Source organism: Mustela putorius, unplaced genomic scaffold (assembly GCF_011764305.1).
Source record: "Mustela putorius furo isolate JIRA1106 unplaced genomic scaffold, ASM1176430v1.1 tig00000127_pilon_pilon_pilon, whole genome shotgun sequence".
NCBI lineage: Eukaryota > Metazoa > Chordata > Mammalia > Carnivora > Mustelidae > Mustela > Mustela putorius.
In genome coordinates, this window is record NW_025421288.1 from 7146787 (window position 1) to 7170464 (window position 23678).

At 56.1% G+C, this 23678-nt stretch overlaps 3 protein-coding genes across 9 annotated transcripts in view; 1 reads left to right on the plus strand and 2 right to left on the minus strand.

The window, feature by feature from the left end:
- The window catches only part of DDB1 (damage specific DNA binding protein 1), a 38080-nt gene extending 31407 nt beyond the window's left edge, over positions 1 to 6673 (minus strand). Inside the window, exon 1 of the mRNA XM_045063191.1 lies at positions 6019 to 6673. The gene's annotated coding sequence lies outside the window, so the exon portion shown is untranslated. The remainder of the gene's footprint in view (positions 1 to 6018) is intronic.
- TKFC (triokinase and FMN cyclase) lies at positions 42 to 12800 on the plus strand. Of its 6 annotated transcripts, none has more exons than XM_004770370.3 (18): positions 42 to 123; positions 1471 to 1586; positions 4148 to 4337; positions 5235 to 5345; positions 5420 to 5601; positions 6848 to 6926; positions 7243 to 7332; positions 8063 to 8097; positions 8177 to 8261; positions 8353 to 8442; positions 8974 to 9090; positions 9413 to 9532; positions 9685 to 9822; positions 11161 to 11267; positions 11372 to 11475; positions 11617 to 11650; positions 11758 to 11847; positions 12146 to 12800. In XM_004770370.3, the coding sequence occupies exons 2-18, from the start codon at positions 1584 to 1586 to the stop codon at positions 12305 to 12307; spliced, it is 1737 nt and encodes a 578-aa protein (XP_004770427.1). In that variant the 5' UTR covers positions 42 to 123; positions 1471 to 1583; the 3' UTR covers positions 12308 to 12800. The 6 variants fall into 6 exon arrangements, with proteins under 6 accessions (XP_004770427.1, XP_004770430.1, XP_004770429.1 ...); XM_004770373.3 differs by having other exon boundaries at positions 62 to 130; XM_004770372.3 differs by having other exon boundaries at positions 72 to 155.
- A 1377-nt stretch (positions 12801 to 14177) lies between these two features.
- On the minus strand, positions 14178 to 23670 carry LOC101684103 (lysosomal membrane ascorbate-dependent ferrireductase CYB561A3). Of its 2 annotated transcripts, none has more exons than XM_004770365.2 (7): positions 23583 to 23670; positions 20504 to 20611; positions 19253 to 19451; positions 17973 to 18181; positions 17232 to 17386; positions 16335 to 16491; positions 14178 to 15700 (listed from the first exon to the last, which is right to left on the minus strand). In XM_004770365.2, exons 3-7 carry the CDS (start codon positions 19434 to 19436, stop codon positions 15677 to 15679), a joined length of 729 nt encoding a protein of 242 aa, XP_004770422.1. In that variant the 5' UTR covers positions 19437 to 19451; positions 20504 to 20611; positions 23583 to 23670; the 3' UTR covers positions 14178 to 15676. The 2 variants fall into 2 exon arrangements, with proteins under 2 accessions (XP_004770422.1, XP_004770420.1); XM_004770363.2 differs by having other exon boundaries at positions 23484 to 23636.
- Between the last annotated feature and the right edge of the window lie 8 nt (positions 23671 to 23678).

Here is a 23678-nt window from a genome sequence, read left to right on the forward strand (position 1 = left end):
GCGGCCAACCAAAGGAGGCCCCGCCTCCCAGAGGCCCCGCCCCGTCTCTTACCGCCAGAGCGCGGAGTACCCGGATGAGGGCGCGCCGTCGGGGGTCATTGTGAAGCGGCAGCTGCTACGGAGGTGGCTGGTGCGGGCGTGAGCGGGTGGGGGAGGTGCGCGGACACCCCCTCCGCTGTCGGAGCCGACCTTCGCCCCAGTCCACGCCCTTCGCCCATCCACAGACCCTGTCCTCGTCCCCTTCCATTTCTCTGGGAGCTCTCGGGGCTGTTCTCCCTTTTGGAACCGGAAGTACTGCAGAGGTCTTGAGGGGGAGGGGGTAACCAATTTGTGCACCTCGCAGACTAGAACCCAGGTCCTGACCTCCCTCTCCTTAGTACCCCCCGCATTCATCCAAACTCAGTCGGTACCCTCGCCTGACCCTACAAGGACTGATCACCCCGCCTCACTTCGAAGGCCACCAGGAGGCTCGCCTGTCCCGTTTAAACTAGGTTTTATTTTTCAGACTTTGAAGGGCCCACTGGGCCACTTGCCCAGCATTATTCGTGCCCCTGTTGCTGTACAAATTCTGACCTCAAACACAAAACCAGGATTTCCTGGGTGGGACCGTTAATGGCCCAGGAAAGCAACCCCCAATTTCCAGGCCACTCCCCGCAGAGAGGCTTTGCAAGGAGTAAGGGAAAGCTTCGTGGCTTGGAGTAGCTTCAGAATGCCACAGAGAAGGCAGCCCCCCGTATTACAGATGAGGAAGCTGAGGTTCAAGGGAACTGGTTTACTTAAGATCCCGCAGTAAGTCGAAGGCAGAGCCAGGTGGCAACCCTAGTATGGATACTACCTCTTGCAGACACGTAGCATAAGAGCCTGGATGACCCCAAGAGACCTCTGAACTGCGGGGAGCTAAAACGTCATTGTAGTTTACCTGTGTAGTTTCCTACACCAAGGGCTCTGCCTGACTTGGGAGGCACAGACTTACCAGGAGAAGGAACACAGGCTTTGTCGAAAGACTAGGTGTGGGTTTGAGTTCTGGCTCTTAACTGTTATGACCTTGGACAAGGCACTAGAGCTCTCTGAGTCTGGTTCCCAGAAGTAAAATGGGGTCACAGACTCAGCTGCCTCCTTGCTGGTGTGGTGCCAAAACCAAGTGTGTGAAGATCTTTGTAAACTAACTCACTGCACATGATGCCCACATGAGAGGTGAAGTTACTCTGTGGGTAACTGCCCCTTGGTGAGGAGGTGGGGTGCATAAAGGCAGCCCTGTGCCCAACATAGATTGATTTGTCTTCTAGCAGCCAAGTGCAGGTGTGAACCTTGGTCAGTCCCATGCTCTTCTCCATCCCCAGTGCACGTACTAGAGTTTGGACTTGGATCAAAGTCTGGGGCAGCTCCCTCATTACTAGGGCCTTGGAAGCATGATTGTGCCGCAAGGCTGCCGGTGCATCCAGCAGCCCAGACTGTTTGCCTCTTCTGCAGGTGCCGCTGCCGTTGCCACGGTGCTTGGACCCCGCTAGCACCCACAGGATTGCCTGTCCTCCAGCGGCTCAGTGCAAAGGTGTGAACTCCGCGTGCTTCAGAGTCTCCCCACCATGGTGAGTCCCATGAGGGCCGGGGCAGAGGAAGGACACTGTGGTCTTGGAGCAGTGGGGGTGCCAGCCCTAGGCGTGCTGGAATTCCTTACACCCTGATGAAGAGACACTGCTGCCTTCTAAGGTTCAGAGAGGTTAAGAGAGAGAGAGTCATCCTTCTTCTCAGGGCCTGATCCCTGCTTCCATTTCCCAGCTGGTCCCAGCCAGACCCAGGGCTGCAGCCCCTGAGTCCCTGCAGGACCCATCTGGCCCTGGTCTCAGTCATACATTTAGGTCAGAAAATTATTGGTTAGGTATTCTTTAATAGACACTGTACCAGGAGCCCTGAGGGATCTGATGTCTGTTCCTGAGCCTGGGACAAGTGTGGGCTGGTCCCAGAGGTGGGATCTGCACTGTGGGAAGCTCGGCATGGCCCGGGGCGGGGGGGGGGGGGGCATCGCTCCAGGCCCACTCTAGAACTAGATCTGAACCAAAGCAGGCCTTGGACAGACTTGGGTTCAAATTTCAGCCTGTCACCAACCAGAGACCTTCTTACAAGAGACTTGATTTTTCTGAGCTTTTTTTTTTTTTCCTTCTTATCTACAATGTGAGGCAGATAAAGGCCCAAACTACAAGTGGCTGCGAGGTGTTAATCAGACCAGAATCCTGGGGGCCTCACTCAGTGCCTGATCAACTTCCTTTCCTTTTCCATCCTCTCAGGCTGCTGGGAACCAGGGTTGGCACTGGTGTCCGAGCCCTCCTTTGGCTCTGGGTCAAAAGTGGTTGCAAATCCCAGGCAAGGCTATCAGAGATGGTGGTTGGGGCGGGGTAGGGGGGGGGAGTACATTCTTGGAGGGTGGTGGCACTGGAGGCTGGCCTTGAAGTTGAGACCAACTCACAATTTCTTTGCATATTCCAGTCCCCAGAGGGCTCTGAGAGCCACAAGCACATGCCCTTACTAGGGCAAGACCTCTGCCAGTCTCAGCCTCCCTTCAGCCCCTGGGGAGAGCAGCATGATAAGACTAAAATGGAACCGTCTTTGGAGTCAGGCCGACCTGGACACTTGCTGGCTGTGTGACTTTGGGCAAAGTCATTAAACTATGCCTCGGTCTTCTTCAGGCTAATCTTTCCTCCATAGGGTTATTGGGAATATTGAGTAAAACATGCTTAAAAAGCACCTGGACCCTGCGTCTGGCTCTCAGTCACTATTTGGGAACAGAACCCATAACAGCGTTATCATTCTGCTTGCTTCCTGCTGACCTGGGCTGCTCTCCTTAGACCAGAGAAGATGGCTTGGCTTTGGCGCTTGCCCAGGCCCAGGAAAGGCCAGAATTTGCTCAGGGGAACCAGGTGCCTGTGGGTTTGGGGTAGGAGCCTCCTGGAAATGAGCTTTGATGGGACCTGGATTGGCAGCAGCTGCCCAGGGCCACCAGGCGGCGCTGGGAGCCTGCCGTCTGGTTCCTCATTGGGCTCCAGTCTTTCCCTCTTTGTGACGGAGGCAGAAGCTGGCACCAGCTTTTCAGAGTCCGCTTGAGAAAGGGAGTAACTGCCTTGTGTTCAGGTCTTAAATCTACAACAGGCATATACTCTAGTTTATTAAGCCTCTGATTTGCTGAGGAAGACAAAGGTCAGAACAACAAGGTGTCTTCCCTGAGTTCTCACAGCTGGTGAGAGGCAGATGGGATTTAAGCCCAAGAGCTCGTGACCGTGACCGCAGAACCCACGCTGTCTACTTCTGCCTGCACCCCGTGTCCACTCAACCCTACCCTCAGGCCAGCTGCCCTAGACCCTCCCACCAGAGGTTCCCCACGGCCAGGTTCTACCTTCCGCTTGTGAGGACCTGCCCACCTTTCCTGGTGGTCACTGGTTGCTTAAGTTGTTCTAACTTGCTTCCTGCCCTGGCCACTGTCCGAGTTCACATCTCCAGACCCTGGTGTGTACTCTCCCTCGGCCTGGAATATTCTCGTCCTTTTTCCCTTCCCCCCATGCCCCTCACGCTCTTGACTTCCCTAACTCCTTCTCCTTCTTCACAAAGACTCCCAGGAGCCACTGAGGAGGCAAGCACATTCCTCTTGTGTAGCACCTCCCACAGCATGTGGAGACGATCTTTCTGTTTCCATCAAGGGTAGGAGCAGCGTTCTGTGGATGAACACTGGGCACACCAAGAGGCTCAGGAAATGTTTGTCTGGCACCAGAGCAAAGGAGTGTAGGGCCTCTCTGATGCCTTCTCCTGGCACAGGAGCCTCAGCCTGGGGCTTTGACAGAAGAAGGCTGTTGGGCCCTAATTTTATTAAATTCTTCTAGACTCAGGACTCTGGTTCCCTTCTTTGGTCTACACTGAAGCCCTTTTTCTAGATAAATTTAAGCCGTAGTCCAAAACAGTTCATAAATTTTGCCCTTAATCAATAGTCCCAAATTAAGTGAACTCACAGAAATATCTGCCTGAGAAAGTCATGCCCAATTCAAGATACTGCCGTGTCCCTGGAGTCCTTATGGCTAATGGGTCTCCAGCATAGCGCTGTGGCGGGGCGGGGGCTGTCCCTGCCAACCGCACCTGGAACTTCCTCCCGGCTCCTCTCTTGCAGACGTCCAAGAAGCTGGTGAACACGGTGGCAGGCTGTGCCGACGATGCCCTGGCTGGTCTGGTGGCCTGCAACCCCAGCCTGCAGCTCCTGCATGGCCACCGCGTGGCCCTCCGTTCCGACCTGGACAGCCTCAAGGGCCGGGTGGCGCTGCTGTCGGGTGGGGGGTCTGGCCATGAGCCTGCCCATGCCGGTGAGCAGTCTGGGACAGAGGTGTGAGGGGCAGGTGCTGGGCAGAGTGGACGGGGGCTCCAGGAGATCCTCTGCTGCCAGGAGTTTTAGGACAGAGCCCAGGTCGGGGGCTGTCTCAGTCCCTCAGGCTGTGACCTAGGGCTAGTCAAGGCTTTTCTCTGGGCCTCAGTCTCTACATCTTATGGGCCAAGTGATCTCTCGGCTCCTTCCAGCTCTGAGAGTCAGTGATTTTGTGAATCCTGGCTCTCCAGGCCTCCCTGAGCCCTCCCCCTCCTCCATGAAGCCTTCCTGACTTTTCTAAGTTAGAGTAGTATCCCTCCTCTGAATTCCCACCCCACATTTTCACATACATCACAGATAGCCCTGGAATGTTTCCCGCTCAGTGCCAGGGATGTGAGCTCTCAAGAACTCCTGGGGGGCCACAGACCCGGCTTTGTATCCTCTGTTCCTCTCCTGTCTCCCTTGGCAAATCCATCCATCCACTAAGCACCCTTTATGGACACCTTTCATCATCTGGCACTGTCTGGGGCATGAGGGATATAACCTTGAGCCAGAAAAAAAAGGTGCCTGCCCTCACAGAGCTTCTTTTCTCATTTAGGGAGATGTAACCAGGTAAATGTGTAAGTGAGAGAGAACCTTCCAGAGCATGTTAAGTGAAGAAGCAAAGACAGAAGAGTGGGAACACAGAACAGGGAGTCACTGGGTGCAGGGTGATGACTGCCTCCGTTGGGAAGTCAGGGAAGGCCTCTCCGAGGAGACCGCTCCCAAGGAGGGCGCCCCCGGGGCTCTTCCAGCACCAGGCACACAGAACGGCTCACCAAACCATGACGCCCAGCAGCGTGGGAAGGCCCGGGGACCGCAGGCACAGGTCCCCAGCCAGCATCTGCTCTGTCTCCAGGTTTCATAGGGAAGGGGATGCTGACGGGGGTCATCGCAGGAGCCGTGTTCACCTCCCCGGCAGTGGGCAGCATCCTGGCAGCTATCAGAGCAGTGGCCCAGGCGGGCACAGGTAAGCCTGGCAGGCGGGAGGGGCTGCTGTGGTGAGGGCAGGCGCTGACGGGGCCCTGCTGGCTGCTTCTGCAGTGGGGACCCTCCTCATCGTGAAGAACTACACTGGGGATCGGCTCAACTTTGGCTTGGCCCGGGAGCAGGCCCAGGCTGAGGGCATCCCCGTGGAGATGGTGGTCATTGGGGACGACAGCGCTTTCACCGTCCTGAAGAAGGCGGGCAGGCGGGGACTCTGCGGCACAGTGCTCATTCACAAGGTGAGATTTCCCACCCGGACACTGGCTGGCTGGCCGGCTCCCCGCAACCCCCAGCCTTCTCTTTCCACGCAGCACCAGGGACCTGGACCTTTCCAGCGAGCCCAGCCCCTGCCCCAGGAGGCCACTCTTTCCCCAGTGTTCCCTGATCCCCTCAACTCCCTAAGCCCAGAATCTAAGTGTTTTCCTAGACCGTTCCCTCTTTGTCCCCCACACCCAGCCAGTTGCCCTGTCCTCGTCATCCGACTCCTGAATTGCCCCCATGCTGCACATGCCTCTCAGAGCCCTGCCCCTCCTGTCCCGGCCTTGAGTCTGTGCCCGTGTCCTCCTGCCCAGCCGGCTGCAGCTGCTGCTCGTGGGCCCCCCCCCCCGCCTCCTGCCTGCCCCTCCAGCATGTTCCCCACACTGCCCCAGAGGTACCTTTTGAAAAGGCATATTTGATCAGGTCGTCCGCCTGCTGAAAGCCCTCTGGGGTTCCAAGAGTCAGTCTAGGCTCCGTGGTCAGGTGGCCACCGCGCTGTCACCTCTCCTCCCTGACTTTCTAAGTTCATTTGCCGTCACGCGTCTTGGGCTCCGTTAACGCCAGTTCACCGCATGCCTGGGCTGTGGGTCCCTTCTGGGGCTTTGCTGAAGCTTCGTCTAAGGCTGTGAAAATCCTTTCACTGCCCAAGCTCTTCTGGACCTAACCAACTCCTGCGATTCTGTACAGCCACCTCCGATGTCCCTCCTGGGTGGAGGCTCCCCTCCTCGGTGCTCCCGTGGCATCCCGCTGTGACAGTCCGCCTCACGTTCAGTGTTCAGTCTGCAGGCGTCTCTTTCCCCAGATTCCCATCCCTCCGAGGCAGGGACTGTCACTCGGTCAGCTTTTTTTCTTCTTAGCACACCCTGAGTGCTTGGCAAAAACGCAGTGGCTGGGTGTGTGCGTGAGAAGGGAGAGACAGCCACAGCGTATATGCCGTGGAGAACCAGCTCTAGGCGAGTCACCAGGAAACTGGCTACCAACTAGCTGTGTGACATTGGACTAGTCAACGTCCCTTCTTTGGGCTCATTTCTCTATTTGCGAAGTCCCTTCTGGCTCCCACAGACTGGGCTTCTTGAAGATTGCAGGCAAGTGCCCTGCCCTAAATACGGCGGCCGAGGCTGATGTGGTAGTACCGAGGTGCCTTCTTCCAACTAGAAACTCAGCCCCAGCCCGTCTCCTCCCTGCTAGCCATACACTGACTGCTTCCTCTTGTCTGTGTGGGCGCAGGTGGCAGGTGCCCTGGCTGAGGCGGGTGTGGGGCTGGAGGAAATCACAAAGCGTGTGAGCGCGGTCGCCCAGGCCATGGGTGAGTGCTGGCCCAGGGATTTGGAAAGGGAAGGTGGGAGGTCCAGGCTGACCTTGGGACTGACTAGGTGCAAGTTCCCTGTGACTTTCCAGGTGATTCCCCAGGGGCGGAGGGAAGATCTCCCTGGGGCAGTTCCTGGGGACTGGTAGCCTTGGGTCCGCAGGCTGGGTTTCTCCTTCCCCACTGAGGTGACCAGTGTGGCAGCCAGGCTCAGTGAAGAAGCTGCGGTGGGCTAGGCCCCCCGAAGCGTGGCCAGTGCCTGCCGCCTGACACCAAGAACAAAACACTTACCTTTTCCGCGCCTCCCTTCTGGCAGGGACCCTGGGAGTGAGCTTGTCCTCTTGCAGCGTCCCTGGCTCCAGACCCACCTTTGAGCTCGCAGCAGATGAGGTGGAGCTGGGCCTGGGTAAGTTTGGGGCCGCCCCTCCCCGGCTCTGCCTGTGCCCTGGGGTTTGCCCACATCTTATCCCCTGGGAGGGAGCTGGTGCCTAAGAGGTCTCATACTTTTTTAGGCTTTTTTTTTTTAAGTTGATGTGTTTAAGTAATCTGTACACCCAATGTGGGGCTCACACTCACACCCCTGAGATCAAGAGCCACATGTTCTTCTAACTGAGCCAGCCAGGTACCCTAAGATTAGTATTTCTAAGCGGGCGCTTGGATCTCTTCTGGCCCAGCCTGTCTGGTCTCTTCACCTGCTTTGTGGTCCATACCCGGACTCTGGCCACAGGGGCTCTGTGCCTCACCTACCTCCTTGCCTTTGCTCATGCCCTTTCTGGGTCCCTCGGCCCCTGCTAGAATGCAGCCCTCCTTTCGTCGGCGGTTCAGAGGCCACCCAGCTCCCTTCTTCCTCCCCCGCCCAACCCTGTGTTTCCAAAGTGATGGAGAGAGGCCTCATGTGGCCTCGCTGTGACTGCCTCCAGTTAAAGCTACTTAGCTAGTTAGGAGTTAAGTAAGGCTGTCTCCACCGCCCAGCTGTAAGCTCCCAGAGAGTGGAGACTGTGCATTTCGCATTATTCGACACTCCTCACATCCACAGTGCCTAGCTAGTGCTGAGCACTTCGTAAATGCTCGAGGAAAACATGATCAGTGAGTCCCCAGGCCCTGAGTGGGTCAGCAGTGACCGAATCTGTCCACAGGGATCCACGGGGAAGCTGGTGTGCGTCGGATAAAGGTAAGCGGACTCCTGGGCCCAGGCTGGTCTCAGACTGAGGCCTTCCAGCAAAGCTCACTGCTGGCTCTCATTCCGACAGATGGCGAGCGCCGACGAGATTGTGACACTCATGCTGGACCACATGACGGCCTCCTCCAACGTGTCCCATGTGCCTGTGCGGGCCGGTGAGGGGCTATCATGCTGTCTCCCAGCCTTTCCTCCTCCTCTGGGCAGGCGGCCTGGAGAGCCTCATGTGGGGGTCGCATCTGCCCACAGGCTCCTCAGTGGTGCTGATGGTCAACAACCTTGGTGGCTTGTCGTTCCTGGAACTAGGCATCATAGCGGATGCTGCTGTCCGTGCCCTAGGTGAGCCCCACACGGAAGGGGACTTGCCCAGCCCCTGGAGCTCCTTTCCCTGAAGCCCTTTGAAGCTGGACAGAAGAAAAGCAGCCACAGTGGGGTCTTGTGATGGCCCAGAGCAGGGCCTGTGCGGGCAGATGAACCTGAGTCAGACCATCACTGCCAGCTGACTGCTGGGTGCCGTGAGCCTCTGCCCTTGTCTGTGAAGAGGGGGCAGTGATAGTTCCTGTGCTTCTGGGTTGTCGTGAGGATTACGTGAAATTAAACATATGTATCACACCTAGCACAGGGCCCGGCACCCAGCAGGAACTCAGGAAAGGAGACTTGTAATTACCCATCTTCCCCATAGAGGGGGCACTGCCAGGGAATTGGGTAATTTGGGGCATCCTTGAGGGATGGCTGGAGGGATTCTGGCCATCTCCCTACTAACCTCCTGGCTTCCAAAATCCTTGTTTTCCTGGTTCTTTCTCTGATGCTGTGGGGACAAGTGCCCATCCTCCGCTTCTTGCCTCATGGGCTTCCTGCTCTGTATTGCAGAGGGCCGCGGGGTGAAGATCGCCCGTGCCCTGGTGGGCACCTTTATGTCCGCCCTGGAGATGCCCGGCATCTCTCTCACCCTTCTGCTGGTGGATGAGCCTCTCCTGAAACTGATCGGTAAGACCTGGAAGCTGGGGTCATCCAAGCCAGGCATCCTTGTGGCCCAAAGGAGCCACGGGGGAGTTAGGGACGACACCCTGTCAGGGCTGACCATGACCCCTGTAGAGAAACCCTCTGTAGATACCCCAGCCTTCAACTGTTGCTTGAGGAGTTGGGATTACGATCCTCCCCAGGGACCCTCCACACTTCCCTTGTATACAGCAGGCACTGGGTACTTGCTTGTCGATACGGTGAGAGCCAGACACCAGGTGGGGAATCCAGGCCCCACTTGATCCCTGTCTGGCTGACCCATGTCTATGAGTCGTCCTGCTGTCCCTAGATGCTGAAACCACCGCGTCAGCCTGGCCTAACGTGGCCAAGGTCCCCGTGACTGGGCGGAAGCGGAGCCGGGCAGCCCCTGCTGAACCTCTGGAGGCCTCTGTTTCCACCACAGCAGGAGGTACCAAGCCCTGCTGGTGGGGAGGGAGGCCCGGGGCTTCCACCTGTGGGTGTGGGATGGGTGGGGGCTCTTGAACCCACAGCTCCCACACCCGTCGTGGTGGGTTGTGAAAGGGCCAGGTGGGCCTCTGCGCCACTGTCCTCCATCTCCAGGTTTGACCTCGAAGCGGGTGGTGCTGGTGCTGGAGCGGGTGTGCGCCACCCTCCTGGGCCTGGAGGACCACCTGAACGCCCTGGACCGCGCTGCCGGCGACGGGGACTGCGGCACCACCCACAGCCGCGCTGCCAGAGGTGGGCGCGGGGTCCCGCTGGCGTCAGGAGCGGGGCTGCTGTGGGATGTGGGTCTGAGAGGCGCCTGGGTGGCTCAGTCAGTTAAGTGTCTGCCTTTGGCTCAGGTCATGATCCCAGGGTCCTGGGATGGAGCCCCACGTTGGGTTCCCTGCTTGGCAGGAGGCCGGCTTCTCCCTCTGCCTGGCGCTCCCCCTGCTTATGCTCTCAGTCAAATGAATAAATAAAATCTTTTTTAAAAAATTAAAAAAACAAACAAACATGGGTTCTGAGATTTGGGCACTTTATGAACCGGAACATCTTCAAAAGCATGGCGAGTGTTCGTGTTGGAATGGCCGCCATTTATTTTGCCAAGAGAGATCATTCACAGAACCTGGCATCTTTTCCCCTTTCCCCAGGAAAGGATTCTTCTGACGCTATAAACGTAGAAGGGTTGCTATTGCAAAATAAAATGTAACCTTTTTAGTATTTTTTTACATTTATTTTGAGAGAAAGTGAGTCAGGGAAGGGGCAGAGGGAGAGCGAAACCCAAGCGGACTCCACACTGAGTGTGGAGCGGGACACAGAGCCCCAGCCCCTGACGCTGAGATCCTGACCTGATCTGAAACCAAGAGTCAGGTGCTCAACCGCCCAGGCCCCCCGAAAGTAATCTGTTTTTAAAAATTTATGTATGTATGTAGGTATGTGTGTGTGTGTACGTGCCCCAAAATCAAGAGTGTCGCTTCTTCTACTGACTGAGCCAGCCCGGCGTCCCCAAATGTGATGTTTTACAGTGAATAATAACTTTGGGTTCAAGAGAAACTCCCACAATTGTCCTTACTTTTCTCGGCTTGAGAGAGGTTAATGAAAAGCTCCTAATTATCCAGCATAGTTCGGGCAAAAAATCAGGGCTCCCCCGGGCTTGGCACAGCTCTAGCTGCTCTGAATACAACAGTGAGCAAAGCAAATAAACCTCCCTGCCCTCGAGGCTCGTGTACCTGTTCGGCTGGAGGAGGCACACAGTCAGCGGCAACCATCAACAAAACAGAGAGGTTGGAGGCGCGCAGGGCTGAGGGGGAGAAATGAAGCTGGGAAGCAAGGCTTGGAAGGTCAGCATGGGGGTGTCCGGGGCAGGCCTCACTCTGCGTGCTGCCCAAGGTTCTTGTCAGTCCCCGTTTCCCAGCCCTCCCCAGACTGCACCCAGGATGGAGAAAGGGAGCTTTGGGAATCTTCTAGGTTGGTCCCCTCAGCCTCTGTCAGGGGCCGGGCCTTCCGCCTGGCAGTGAGGCCTGAGTTGCTTGATTGGAGCACAAGCAGATGGGAGGGAGGGTCTCTGAATTCTTCATTTTTCTCTTTCTGCAGCCATCCAAGGGTGGCTGAAGGAGGGTCCACCCCCTGCCAGCCCTACCCAGCTACTCTCCAAATTGTCCCTCCTGCTCCTGGAGAAGATGGGAGGCTCATCTGGGGCGGTGAGTGCCAGCAGCCCCTGGGACCAAACGACTGACCCAGAGGGACCCCAGATTGGCTGAGGCGCACGCCAGCCCCTTGTGCTCAGCATTCTGGTCCTCCCCAGCTTTATGGCCTGTTCCTGACTGCGGCGGCTCAGCCACTCAAGGCCAAGACAGACCTGCCAGCCTGGTCTGCTGCCATGGATGCCGGCCTGGAGGCCATGCAAAAGTGAGCCAGAGCCCCAGGCCTTCGACCAAGGGTGGGCTGGGGGGGGGGCAGTGGATGGTGTCACCTGCTCCCAGCCCGCCCCGTCTCCATCCCACAGGGAGTCCCTGTAGGGAGTCTTAACTCATCCTTGCTCCCTGCCAGGTACGGGAAGGCTGCTCCAGGGGACAGGACAATGGTGTGTATTTGGCCCCGCCCCTCCCTCTTTGTGGTGGAACAGAAGCCTCGAAGGCTACCCTCAGTGGCAGGGCCTGTCCTTACTCCCCTCTCCCTCACCTTACCCAGCTGGATTCCCTGTGGGCGGCAGGACAGGAGCTCCAAGCCTGGAAGAGCCCAGGAGCCAGTCTGTTCCAAGTTTTGACCAAAGCGGTCCAGGTGAGCAAGCAAGTTAATACCTTTCCTAGACCTGTTTCCTTCTTCAAACATGGAAAGCTTCATCTGCATCAAAGGATTGCTGTGAGGCTCGAGATAGGAGGAGCCCCGGGGCATCTAGGACACAGCAAGCCCTCAGTAGATGGTGGCCTATGGCCCTGCTAGAGATAGGAGAGGTGACCTCTCCACCCCAGTGACAGTACTCAGGGTGCTGGAAGGGCTGGGACAGGAGGGTGTAGGGTCCGTGGAGGAAGGAGGCCTGCTGGCTTGTCCTTGAACCTGCTCCCATGCTCCCACCCAGAGTGCAGAAGCTGCAGCCGAGGCCACCAAGAACATGGAAGCTGGGGCGGGAAGAGCCAGTTACATCAGCTCTGCGCGGCTGGATCAGCCGGACCCTGGGGCAGTGGCAGCCGCAGCTGTCCTCCGCGCCATCCTGGAGGCCTTGCAGAGCCCGGGTGTGTGAGGACATCCTGGACCTTGGTGCCTCTCACTGCTGGGCAGAGGTGGCCACCGTTGCTTCTTTCTGTCTTCCAGCTGTTACCCTCCCTCACCGTTTGCCCCCAGGGCCTGTCCTGGGTTCAGCAGGCAACCTCTACCAGCCATGAAAGTTCCTTCGGGAACTGCAGGGCAAGTGGGTTGGGTAGGACTTTGGCCCTGCCTTTTCCCTCTTCGGGGAGATAGAATTCTGTCCGTGCCCCAAGCCACCTCAGGGCCTCCGCCATAGGCACTTTCCTTGGGTGCTACCATGGCCTTTAACTGGCCATGCTAACTTGATTGTAAGGTTCCTTGGGAAAGGCCTTCCGACCTTGAGAGAGTATAGAAAAGCAAGTGAAGTAAAGACCACACTGAGGGGCACCTGGGTGGTTCAGTGGGTTAAAGCCTCTGCCTTCGGCTCAGGTCACGATCTCAGGGTCCTGGGATCAAGCCCCGCATCAGGCTCTCTGCATAGCAGGGAACCTTCCCCAACCCCCTGCCCCTGCCTCTCTGCCTACTTGTGATCTGTCAAATAAATAAATCTTTAAAAAAACAAAACCAGGGGCGCCTGGGTGGCTCAGTGGGTTAAGCCGCTGCCTTCGGCTCAGGTCATGATCTCGGGGTCCTGGGATCGAGTCCCACATTGGGCTCTCTGCTCAGCAGGGAGCCTGCTTCCTCCTCTCTCTCTGCCTGCCTCTCTGCCTACTTGTGATCTCTCTCTGTCAAATAAATAAATAAAATCTTTAAAAAAAATAAAAATAAAAAAAATAAAAAAACAAAACCACATTGAAACAATAGCTCCTGCTTCTGCTGAGGGAACTTTTTCCAGGTGTGAACCAGTGGGCCCACTGATGCCCCAGGCACTAAGGCTTCAGCCCCAGGTCAAAATGATTCCCACCCCTCCCCTAGCACCTGAGACCCAAGGGCAGGGTCTGTGCCGCTGGGCTCTTTCACCATTCCTGTTTTCCAGTACACGCCACACCCGAAAGCCGTGCTTTTCTCAGCAATTAACTTAAACAGAATTCACAGATTCTTAGGGATCCAGATGGGCAAATGGGACACCCAAAGAAATCACACTCTAAAGCTCAGCGGTTGAACGGAAACTGCACCCAAGCCAAGCAGGTCTGAAAGCACTCGCTGATGGCACACGGGCAAGCAGGAAGGGGCCGCGGAGGCCGGTGCGGGGTGGGGACAGGACGGCCCTCGCCAGGCCCATCCTTGGTGCAGGCGCAGTTAAAAGCACCGGCATGGACTCAAGGCTAAATTCTGATTCTGCTTCAAGCCAGCTACGAAAACTCAGGTCTACTGCTTAGCCTCTTGGAAGCTGTAACATCGGAACAGTACCCCACGGGGACGGGGGTGAGCACTGAAGTGAACTGATGCACAGGCCAGGTGCTTACTGTCTGAGAGGCACCATCACCTCCAGTGTCCGCCCCCAACTCCTCCTGGGTCATCTGCTCCACCGCCAGGAGGTGTCGGCCCAGGAAGGGGGCTCTCCATCACTTACTGTGCCCAAACTTGACTGTAGCTGCCCTCAGTCCCTGGGCCCAGGGCCCCCTCTTCCCCATGGGTGTGCACCCCGGATCCCAGATTGCTAGGTATGGTTATCAGTGTGCACAGAACACACAGACCCGGCAGCTGGGAAGGAGACTGGCACAAACATCTGGCCTATGGATCCCGATTTTACCATTTCCTACCCGAGGGACCTCAGTCACCAGTGACCAAGTCACTTTCTGAGTTCCGGATTATAAAACAGGAAGCATTTCCTTCCTTGTGAGATAACCCAGTACTCAGAAGCTTTTCATTATTAAGGACACCCACACAGACCACGAGTCACATACGGTTCCAGGACAGTCACGGGATTTTTGGTGCCTTTGGGTTTGTTCCTCCCCAGGCTGAGGGTCAGAACTGTCCAGAGGCTTTTAATAAGTTTCTCAGAGCTCATTTAGCCACCATGTCATGGCAGCACAGTAGAGAAGGCTTTGATTCTTAAAAACATGATAAATGGAAATCAAGCTTTAGGTTACAGCCCCCCCCACGGAAAGAGGGGGCGCTGGTCATGTTGACTGAGGTGTGTGGCAGTCATCCCAATGGCTTCAAAGGCTTCATCCCCTCAGGAAGTCCAGTCAGTCCTGCCATCAGGCCACGTGGGGTTGGGGTAGACAGTCGGCCTCATCTCCACCTGCCAGGGGAAGTGCACCCCAGCCCTTGGGTGCCCACTGCTTCTCACTAAGGACGACAGTATGGAACCTGGGACCTGGCAGGGCTCGTTGGGATAGGGCGGGGAAGCCACAGCACCCCAAGCCCAGCTTCTCGAGAGGCGAGCAGCTGCTCACCCCCTGGCATAACAGGAGACCAGTTCTGGCCTCGGCATGAGGCAGCCCGATACTCAGCAGGGAGCACCTTGGAAAGTGGCTGTGGCCCCAGGGATCCGCTGGGCACGGTGCATCACAGTTGGCTTGTTTCATGGTAAGCTGGAGAGTGAAAATCAGCTGGGCTGGGGCTCTGCCAGCTTGCCCGGGGGACAGGCAGGGGAGTCCTGGTCCAGGGAGGGGCAGCAAAGGAAGTGTGAGGCCCCCCTGGGGCTCAGTGCTCCAGGACATCTGGGTATAGCCCGTTGTTGGGAGAGCAGGCTACCAGGGTTCGTGGGGCTGCCTGGCCGTGACTGGTGCTTGCAGGGGTCATAGGCAAAGGCCAGAATCTAGGCCAGGGCTGTAGCAGCAAAGGGGAGCCACCCAGTCAGCCCAGGCAGACGGGGAATGTGGAAACACGAGACAGAACAGCAAAGGGCAGTCAGCTCCCCGACTTCTCTGGGAACCCGCTCGGCTGCCATTCTCCCCACTCCTTCCGTCACCTTGAGAAGTCTGTGCCCAGCCTCACGCCTGGCTGGGCGGCTGATGCCCAGCCCACAGTGGGGGCGGCCCAAACGGAAGGCAGGCCTTTAAGGGGAAGCTGCTGGACCTCGCTGCCTCCCTGCCTCTGCACATGCCCATTGAGTACCGGCTCAGCTGAGCTGTCAAGATCTCCTACCACATCCTAGGGGTCTAAAGGGGAAATGAGCTTGACTTCACACGGAGAGCAGGGGCGGCAGCAGCAGCCCTGGGCTGGGGGAGGGGGGCGTATGTAAATGAAGAACCGAGAAGTTGAGGCCAGGAGGGAGTACAGAAGCCGCCAAGCGAAGCCAGGAGGCAGCACGGTGGGGTGGCGGAGGGAGCAGTCCCCATGTGGAGGCACGAAGAGGTCTGGGCCCGGAGCCCAAGGCGATCTGTTGCTGAAGCCAGACGGGAGCCCCAGGCAGAGCAGAGCTGCTGAGGGACAGGACAGCACCTTCACCTGCCCCTGGCTGCCCCTTCCTGAGTCATTCCCCATCACGCAACAGGGGCTGGAAAGACAGGCAGAGGCAACAGGGTTAAAGGCATCCCCTCAGCATGGCCCTACCGTGCACGAGTCCCACAGGCCTGAGCGGCTCAGACAGAACCCTGACCTGCAGAACGTTCTCCACCCAAGCCACGTCTTTTAGGGAAGCCCCAGAGCCCCTTGGCCTGATAGACAAGCCCCCCTCACTACACCCTTCGGGTGCCTGATGGCCACAAGCAGGCGACACCTAGTTCAAGCGCTCACCCCTTCGGCCTGCTAGATAAATCCTGCCTCACAAGACTAGCCCCAAGGCTGGAAAAGTAGAAATTATGACACCCGCTCATCATGCCCAAGCCCTTCCTTGGGGGAGAGAAGGCCACGCTTTCCCCTCGTGAAACCACAGGAATCTGGGGAGGTGCAGAAAGACCTGTCCTCTCCCAAGAAAAGAGGTTCCCGGAGCCCCCAAGCCCGAGCAGCTGCTGGGGTGTGCTGCGCTGACCCCCGTGGGCCCCACCGCCAACCTAACCCCACCTTCAAGCCACTGGCTTTCCCACCACATTACGGAGTGCTCTTCCTGGCAAGGCCCAAGCCTTTCCTGGGGGACCCTTCTCGAGACCTGGTCCAACCCCAACCTGGAATGGGAGACTAGGACCCCATACCTGTCCTTCCGTCAGGGTCCCTGGCTCTGGGCGTTTCCAAGACGAAACCAGGAGGATATAGAGCACCAGGAGCCCGAAGACCACCACCAGCATCCCCAGGCTGTTGGCAAAGATGGCTTCCCTGGGCAGATGGGAGTACGGCTGGGTGGCATTGTTCCTGAGGACGACAAAACAAGGGAGGCCCTCGACAGACTTTCTACCTGTTTTTGCCCAACACCCTTAGCAGATGGTGAAGAAAGCTTCCAAGGACCATCTGTGACCTGGAACGTTAACATACTAAGCCCTTCCCACCACAGCAAATCTCTGCAGACTGGTTTTTCCCGCTGAGGGAACTAAAGCTCAAAGAGGTGGGATGCGCTTGTCCAGTCACAGAACTAGGAGATGGCACAGCCAAGACATAAAGCCCAGTCGGACCTCATATCTATTTGCTTTCACTACCTCCGCTCCCGCCTAGAAAGAATAAGAGATGGTAGTGGTTAGACATACATCTTGACTCAAAGCCAGGCTCTGCCACTTACTGGCTGTGTGCCCTTAGGTAAGTTACTTAACCTCTCTGTGCCTCAGTTCCTTTATTTGTAAATGGCAATGACAAGAGTACCTATGTTGTAAAAATGATTAAAGGATTCAATTTAAGGCGCTTAGAAGAGTTTCTTAGTACTTAGTAGGCTCTAAGTACTTGATACACACAGTAGGTACTAAGTCAATTTGATGGTAGATAAATGTTTGCTGAGCAATTTACCATCTCCATCTGAAGACTCCATGACCTTCCAGACCAGGAACAAGCCCAACTCCAAAGGCTCCCCTCCCTTGGCTAGGTCCTATGCTCACAGGGCACACCTTTCGAAGACCCCATGTCTTCCCCCTCCGTGTTACAGTTGGGGGCCCCACTGCACTCACAGACTGAAGAAAAGCTTCTCATTAATGCCGGAAATGACCGACGCGATGGACAGAGAAAGGATGATGACTCCAAAGAAGACGTGGACGGGTTTAAGGAGGCTGCGCAGCCACTCGGACGCCCAGGGCAGCAGGAAGACGACAAAGCCCAGGAACCACTGTGGACACAGGGAGAAAGAACCTGACTGCTCTGTGCTGGGCACCTCACTGGGACCTCCTACCCTGCAGTAGTCCCCCGCCCTTCTTTCCCAGCTCAAACCTCCCATCAGGGGCCACCCCTAGCTTCTGCACTGTGGTCGCTTCTTAGCCAAACCAGAATGTTCCACGAAATGTTTAGCTATAAGCCCAGGCTCCCGAAAGCCCAGCCATCCTTGTATGTCTGTGTTTCCTTCCACTCCTGGCCCATAAGACTCCTTGCTTGTAGGGGGCTGATGTCAGAATGTGGAAGCCACTTCCAGAATTGCTTCTGGTTCAAAGAACAGTGGAAAAGATGATCTAGAGTTGGCGTGGCGTGTGCAGTGACTGGGTGACCTCAGCGACGACAGACGGGCAGCGCACCGGGTAAGAGCAGAACAGACGAGCATGGGAATCTACGGCATTTAAGCTGCCTGCGCTCTGGGATGCGCCCTGAGGAGCCGTCTCCGGGCGCTGAGCAGAGGGAGCATGTGGTGCAGGTGCACGGGAAGCCCTGAGCAGAGCCCACAGCCGCCAGCTGGGAGCGGGAACCCAAAGGAGAGAACGCACCTGGCAGGCGAAAAGGAAAACGGTGACGATGCCCAGCCAGCTGTGCAGGGAGTAGAGGTTGGGGATCTTGGAGCGGCGGTGGAACTGAAAGACGGCGACCAGCCCCAGCACCGTCAGGATGAAGGCCAGCAGGTGCAGGGCCGCGTGGCCCATCTTCCATGGCAGCTTGGGCCCCGCCCAGGACTGCGGCAGCCGGTACACCAGTGAGGCTGCGGAAGAGAATGTCCCAGGGCCCAGCTTCTCCCCTTCGTGCTACTCCCCCCCACCACGTTAGGGGCATGAACGCGGCCTCCCAACCAGAAGAGGAGGGGAGGGTAGCACAGAGCATCCCCCACACCCGCCCCAGCGTCTCCTATCCCTGCTCATTGCTGGCATAGTGGCCAGCCATAATGAGGTGTGTGTTGGGGCGAGGGGAGCGTAGTGATATGAAGGGAGGAGTGGGCTTCTGGGACCTGCCCGTCTTTGACTGCATTACACACGCACTCGTGGGCACTTCTGCAGCTGCAAAAGCAATGTCACGTTCAACATTTCTTCTAAGCGAATTCTCACAACTGATGTCAGCGGTCACAAACGCAGGCTTTTAGCAAGGTTAGAGAACCTATGTCCACCCCCTGGCTCTGCCTCTCGGTCATCTGGCATCTTGTTTCCAAACCTCCCCATTCCAAAAATGGGGATAACGGTGGGGACTCATCTCACAGGCTTCTTGGAAGGACAAAACGGGATGAGGTTTCAGAAGTACACAGAATGAGCTGCTGTGATTGATGCCATCATTCCCATTTTACAGGTGGGGAAATGAGGCTCCCCCTGGGCCCCAAGGCCCAGCTCTGAATGCACGGGGCAAAGATGGGTCTGGCGGGAGGAAGCCGCTTCCTTGTGTAAGGACCTGACTAGGGCACGAGAGGCTTCGATCTCCCGCTCCCTAAAGCAAACTACAGCTTACGGGCCACATCCAGCCTGCTGCACGTTTTTGTACGTAAAGTTTTATGGGAACACGGCCACGAATATGTTTTGGGGTTAACCATGGCTACTCACACTACGAGAACAGAGATGAGGAGCTGCAACACGGGTCCTGTGCTTTGCCAAGCCTTTGTCATCTGCCCCTGTACAGGAAGTCTGCCACCCCAGCCCTAGAGTAAAGCTACCCTCCCCAGATGCCCCCATTCTCACTACTCCTTCCTGCGAATGACACCTGGGCCGGGAGACAGCCTGCCCCACCGCACTCCCAGAGCCGCAAAGCCAACGGCGACCAAGGCCAGCCCCGGGGAAGTCTGGGTACTCACCAGCGCTGTAGAGCACCACTAAGCCAACAACCATGAGCACTGGGTGGTAGTTGAACATGTGAATGGTGCCATCCCAGGCAAAGCCCCCATGCCACAGCTGCATCCAGTAGATGGTGAGGATGACGCACAGCACGCCCAGGAGGCACAGGGCGTAGAAGGACAAGTAGAACCACCCCACGGCCATTCTGAGCAGGCGCTCCTGGGAGAAGCGGAAGTCACACGTCCCTGCTGGCTCGAGTGCCCCCCACGCACCAGCTACTGCAGGGAACACCGAACTCGCTCTTACTGGTAACGGCGGGCACTTTTCACTTTAGCCCTCCTGCCACCAGCCTAGGCAGCACCCCATGAGACCTGGGGTGCTGGGTCGGCCTGATCTCAGGTTATGCACAGTAAGGGTGGCCCCACCCAGGACCTGGCAGCACACAGTGCGGCCAGCGCGGGCCTGCGCCCTGCTCTGGAGAGGGGCTGGACGTCAAGGCTCTCGGCCCAAAGCCCTGGGATTAGCCTCCGTTCACAGGACTGAACGGTAAAGAATCCACACCACCGCCCCCCACCAAACAACACGGGGCAGGAGTCCAGACCCAGGCTAGATCGCACAAATGCCTGGGCCCTCGGTTCTGACAGAAGGAGGCAAAAATATCACGTGCAAGGAGCCAACACACAGCGATCAGGCCAGCTGAGAGGAAGTCCTGGGATCGTCCACTTCTACGGAAAAGTTCTCCACCAGATGGCAAACTCTCTGGGGCTAACCCTCCCTTTGCGGAAGTAAGATCAGGCCTCGGCTCTGAAGGCCCCACACTCCACACCTTGAATTGGACAGCAGCCCTCAGATGTCCCTAGACCCCAGACTTCTGCTTTCTCTTCCTCTGAGGAAAGTTCAGAAGAAAAAAGAGGAAGCAAGAACTCATGGTCTAGAAAGCAAGAGTTTGTTTTGAGATTTCTCTGTGTCCTAGGTACACTCAGACACCTACTCCGGTTTCAGACAAATGTCTAGGGCCCTGAGCAGCTGCTCTTACAAACCAGGCAACTGGACTTGAGGGCCGGCTGGCAGGCAAATGCACAAAGCCACAGGGCCAGCTCTGCTCTCGGGCCTAGCTCTCGTGGCAGTCCCCATGCCCCATGGGCTCACACTGAGGAGGGGACAGTGCGGCCTCCTGCAGCTGAGATCCCTCAGTCTGAACCAGGTAGCGGAGAGGAAAGTCCCTGAAACAGCCGAGAACACCCATGGAGATAAAACACTCGGTTCCTCACCTTTAGACGTAGCAGTAGGCTCACCGAGCGATGGCCGAGACTCCCGTTCCTATGAAGCAGGGCGCCTTGAGCAGATCACTTGGCATTTGTAGGACCCGGTTGTCTCATCTGAAAGGCATGAACGCATGAACCCCTTAGCTCCTGTGAGCAGTTACCATCCCCATTTTACAGATGAGGAAACTGGGGCTCAGGAAGATTAAACACCAGCCTTTGGACCCAGTCTGAAACCCATGAAACCCTTGTCTGCTGGGTTTCAAGGCTCCTGTTTTTTCCTTGACCATAGGTTGCTGGAAGGGCAAGTGAGGAAATGTCCTTAAGGACGTTGTGAGAGCAAAGTATTCTTCTCTTCTGGGTGTTGTCACAGGAGTTCATCCTAGCTACAAACTACAGCCTGAAGCTCGTGCCCCCCGTGCCAGCCCAGGCCCCCTGATACTGTGCCAACTCTCTCCACAGCAGGTGTCCCCCTACTAATGACACAGAAACAGACCCCGAACTCTCACAATGTGACCCAAATTGGCAGTAATCACTGAGAAAGGAAGATCCAAGGGGCTGGGGATAAAATAAGCTTCCATAAGGCCAAGGGAAAATAATGTCACCATCTTCCTAGAAGTTTCATGACTCAACTACTGAGCTCAGAGATTGGCTACCTGGCCTCAGAGGTGACCCCTTAGTCCCTGTAAGAGCAGAGAAAGTTTCAGGTCACCGGATGTTTCAGTCACCTGCCCAGGAAAGTCAGCATGAAGCACTCAGTCAGCAGGCTCCCTCCCTCACACAATTATCTTTCATGACTTCCTTTTCCTTTGGGGAAGAAAAACCAAAGTAAATATAATCAAAAGGGCTGTATCCACCCTTCTAGAAGAGGTCCTGGATTACTGCCCTGGGACAGCCTTAGAGTTCACAATGGGGACGCTTTTCTGACAGAAAGCTGCAAAGTTAACACTGTTCACAATACAAAGATGATCCCTTCCTCTGTGCAAGAGTGCAAAAGAAGAAAAGAATGCAGGAAGCCTGGGTGGCTCAGTCAGTTAAGCCATGGCCTTCGGCTCAGGTCATGATCCCAGGGTCCTGGGATCGAGTCCTGCATCGGACTCTTTGCTTGGCAGGGAGCCTGCTTCTCTCCCGCCTCTGCCTGCCACTCTGCTGCTTGTGCATGTGCACTCTCTCTCTCTGACAAATAAATAAAATCTTAAAAAGAAAGAAAGAAAGAAAGAAAAGAATGCAGTGAAAATTGCAACCCTAACACTGAGAATACTCTCTCATTGATTCCAAGAAAGTAAGTTGTGCTATGATTTCCGGATATGCTCACCATTGTTTGGTTTCTCATTCTGCCCTCACTTTGTAGAGCCCCAGGCTGTGACAGAAGTCAGCTTGCCCTTCTGTAAGGGCCGGAATGGTAAATATTTCAGGCTTTTCGAACTGCAGTCTCTCTCCCAACTATGTCATCAACTCTTCTGATATAGTGCAAAAGCAGTCATCATAGACAGTACCTTCACAAATGAACACAGCCATGTTCCCAAAAAACTTTATTTGTGGGCACTGAAATTTCAGATTCATGTCCTTTTTACATATCAGAAAATATTATCCTTTTGGCGTCTGGGTGGCTCGGTGGGTTAAAGCCTCTGCCTTCGGCTCAGGTCATGATCCCAGGGTCCTGGCATCAAGCCTCACATCAGACTCTCTGCTCAGCAGGGAGCCTTCCTCCTCTCTCTCTCTCTGCCTGCTTCCCCGCCTACTTGTAATCTCTGTCAAATGAATAAATAAAATCTTTAAAATACAAAAAATATTTTCCTTTTCAATTGTTATTTTTTTTAAAGACTTTATTTATTTATTTGACAGAGAGATCACAAGCAGGCAGAGAGAGAGGGGGAAGCATTTTAAAACATTTTAAAAATGTAAAAACCAAGCAGGCGGTGTGTCATAGTTTGTCAACCATGATCTAAGAAATGTACTCTCCAACCCAATACTTCCCTCAGTTCCTTGACAAAAAGGCTTCTCCCTGGCTTCAGTAAAAAGAGATCAGGCCCAGGGTGCCTGGGGCTCAGCTGTTAAGTGTGTGCCTTTGGCTCAGGTCCTGATCCCAGGGTCCGGGGATCTGGCTCTCTGCTCAGCAGAAGCCCGTTTCTCTCTCTCTCCCACTCCCCCTGCTTGTGTTCCCTCTTTTGCTGTGTCTCTCCCTGTCAAATAAATAAAATATTAAAAAAAAAAAAATCAGGCCCCAGTGTAAGAAATGGGTAATTTCCATTCAGCCCTTGATCTTAGAAAAAGGCTCTATTCCAAACTCTTACAGTACTACTTTTATTATTTAGAACTACATAGATGAACAGAAAGTCGATTTGTTGCCCCCGTTTCCAGGATGAATGGTGGGGATTTTGGAAATCCTAAGAATCAGACTTCGGGTTCAAGTCCTAAACTCTTCTCTTACAGATCAAGATCACTGGGACTCAAAGGAGAGCGACTTGGCCACGCTGAGTGGCAGAGCTAGTACAGGTTCCCAGTTCGCTTCCCTCAGCTCCAAGGTCTCCTTATGTCCAAAGGTGGCTTCTGTAAAGTCTGGGCTCAGGAGCGAGGACCCCTAAATTACAGTCAGGAGGTAGCTAGGCAAGGCGCTCCTCCGCGCCACAGAGATTACAGACCCGACCTTCCAGGCTGCCCCGGTGTGGCTCAGCTGTCCGGAGAACCCTTCCAGGAACCCCGAGCCCGATCCCCGACTCTTGTGCGGGGACGAAGGGCTGTTGGTCCTAGCTAACCTTCGATGACAATTAGGGCGAGGGGCTCCGCCTCCTGACTGCGACTTCCGAAGGGCTTTTGTGCCTGTACAACCACACCACACCTGCAGAAGGAAGGGCGCGGACAACGGGGTCCATGTCCTACAAGAGAAAGCTGAGCTCGAGTGACGAGTAGCGACAGCACGAAGAGAGGCAGTAGCGGAGCCAGCACTCGAACCCAGATCCCCGGACTCCCCATCCGAGCTCTTCCTCACCCCCGAACCACAGTGCGTCGCAGGGGTCTCGGAGACCCGCCTCTCGCCCCCCGGCGCCGCAGCTACCAGGACTCCAGGCGTATGGAATCACGAACCCACCGCATCACACACGAGCACACAGTCCTCGCCAGCGCCTCAGTGCCCACGAACCCGGCCGCCTCCCCCTCTTATAGGCTCCCCGCACTTCCGGTCGCG

Bases quoted from the DNA above. Each gene is read 5' to 3' on its own strand.
- TKFC (XM_004770370.3), top strand. The intron at 8,098-8,176 runs GTAAGCGGACTC...TCATTCCGACAG, and splicing joins CTGGTGTGCGTCGGATAAAG to ATGGCGAGCGCCGACGAGAT. The intron at 11,848-12,145 runs GTGAGCAAGCAA...GCTCCCACCCAG, and splicing joins TTTTGACCAAAGCGGTCCAG to AGTGCAGAAGCTGCAGCCGA.
- LOC101684103 (XM_004770365.2), bottom strand. From the start codon at position 19,436: ATGGCCGTGGGGTGGTTCTACTTGTCCTTCTACGCCCTGTGCCTCCTG. The intron at 18,182-19,252 runs GTGAGTACCCAG...TCTCTTCCGCAG, and splicing joins AGTGGTGCTCTACAGCGCTG to CCTCACTGGTGTACCGGCTG. The intron at 15,701-16,334 runs GTATGGGGTCCT...CTGTCTTTCCAG, and splicing joins GGACCCTGACGGAAGGACAG to CCCCTGTTGCGTGATGGGGA.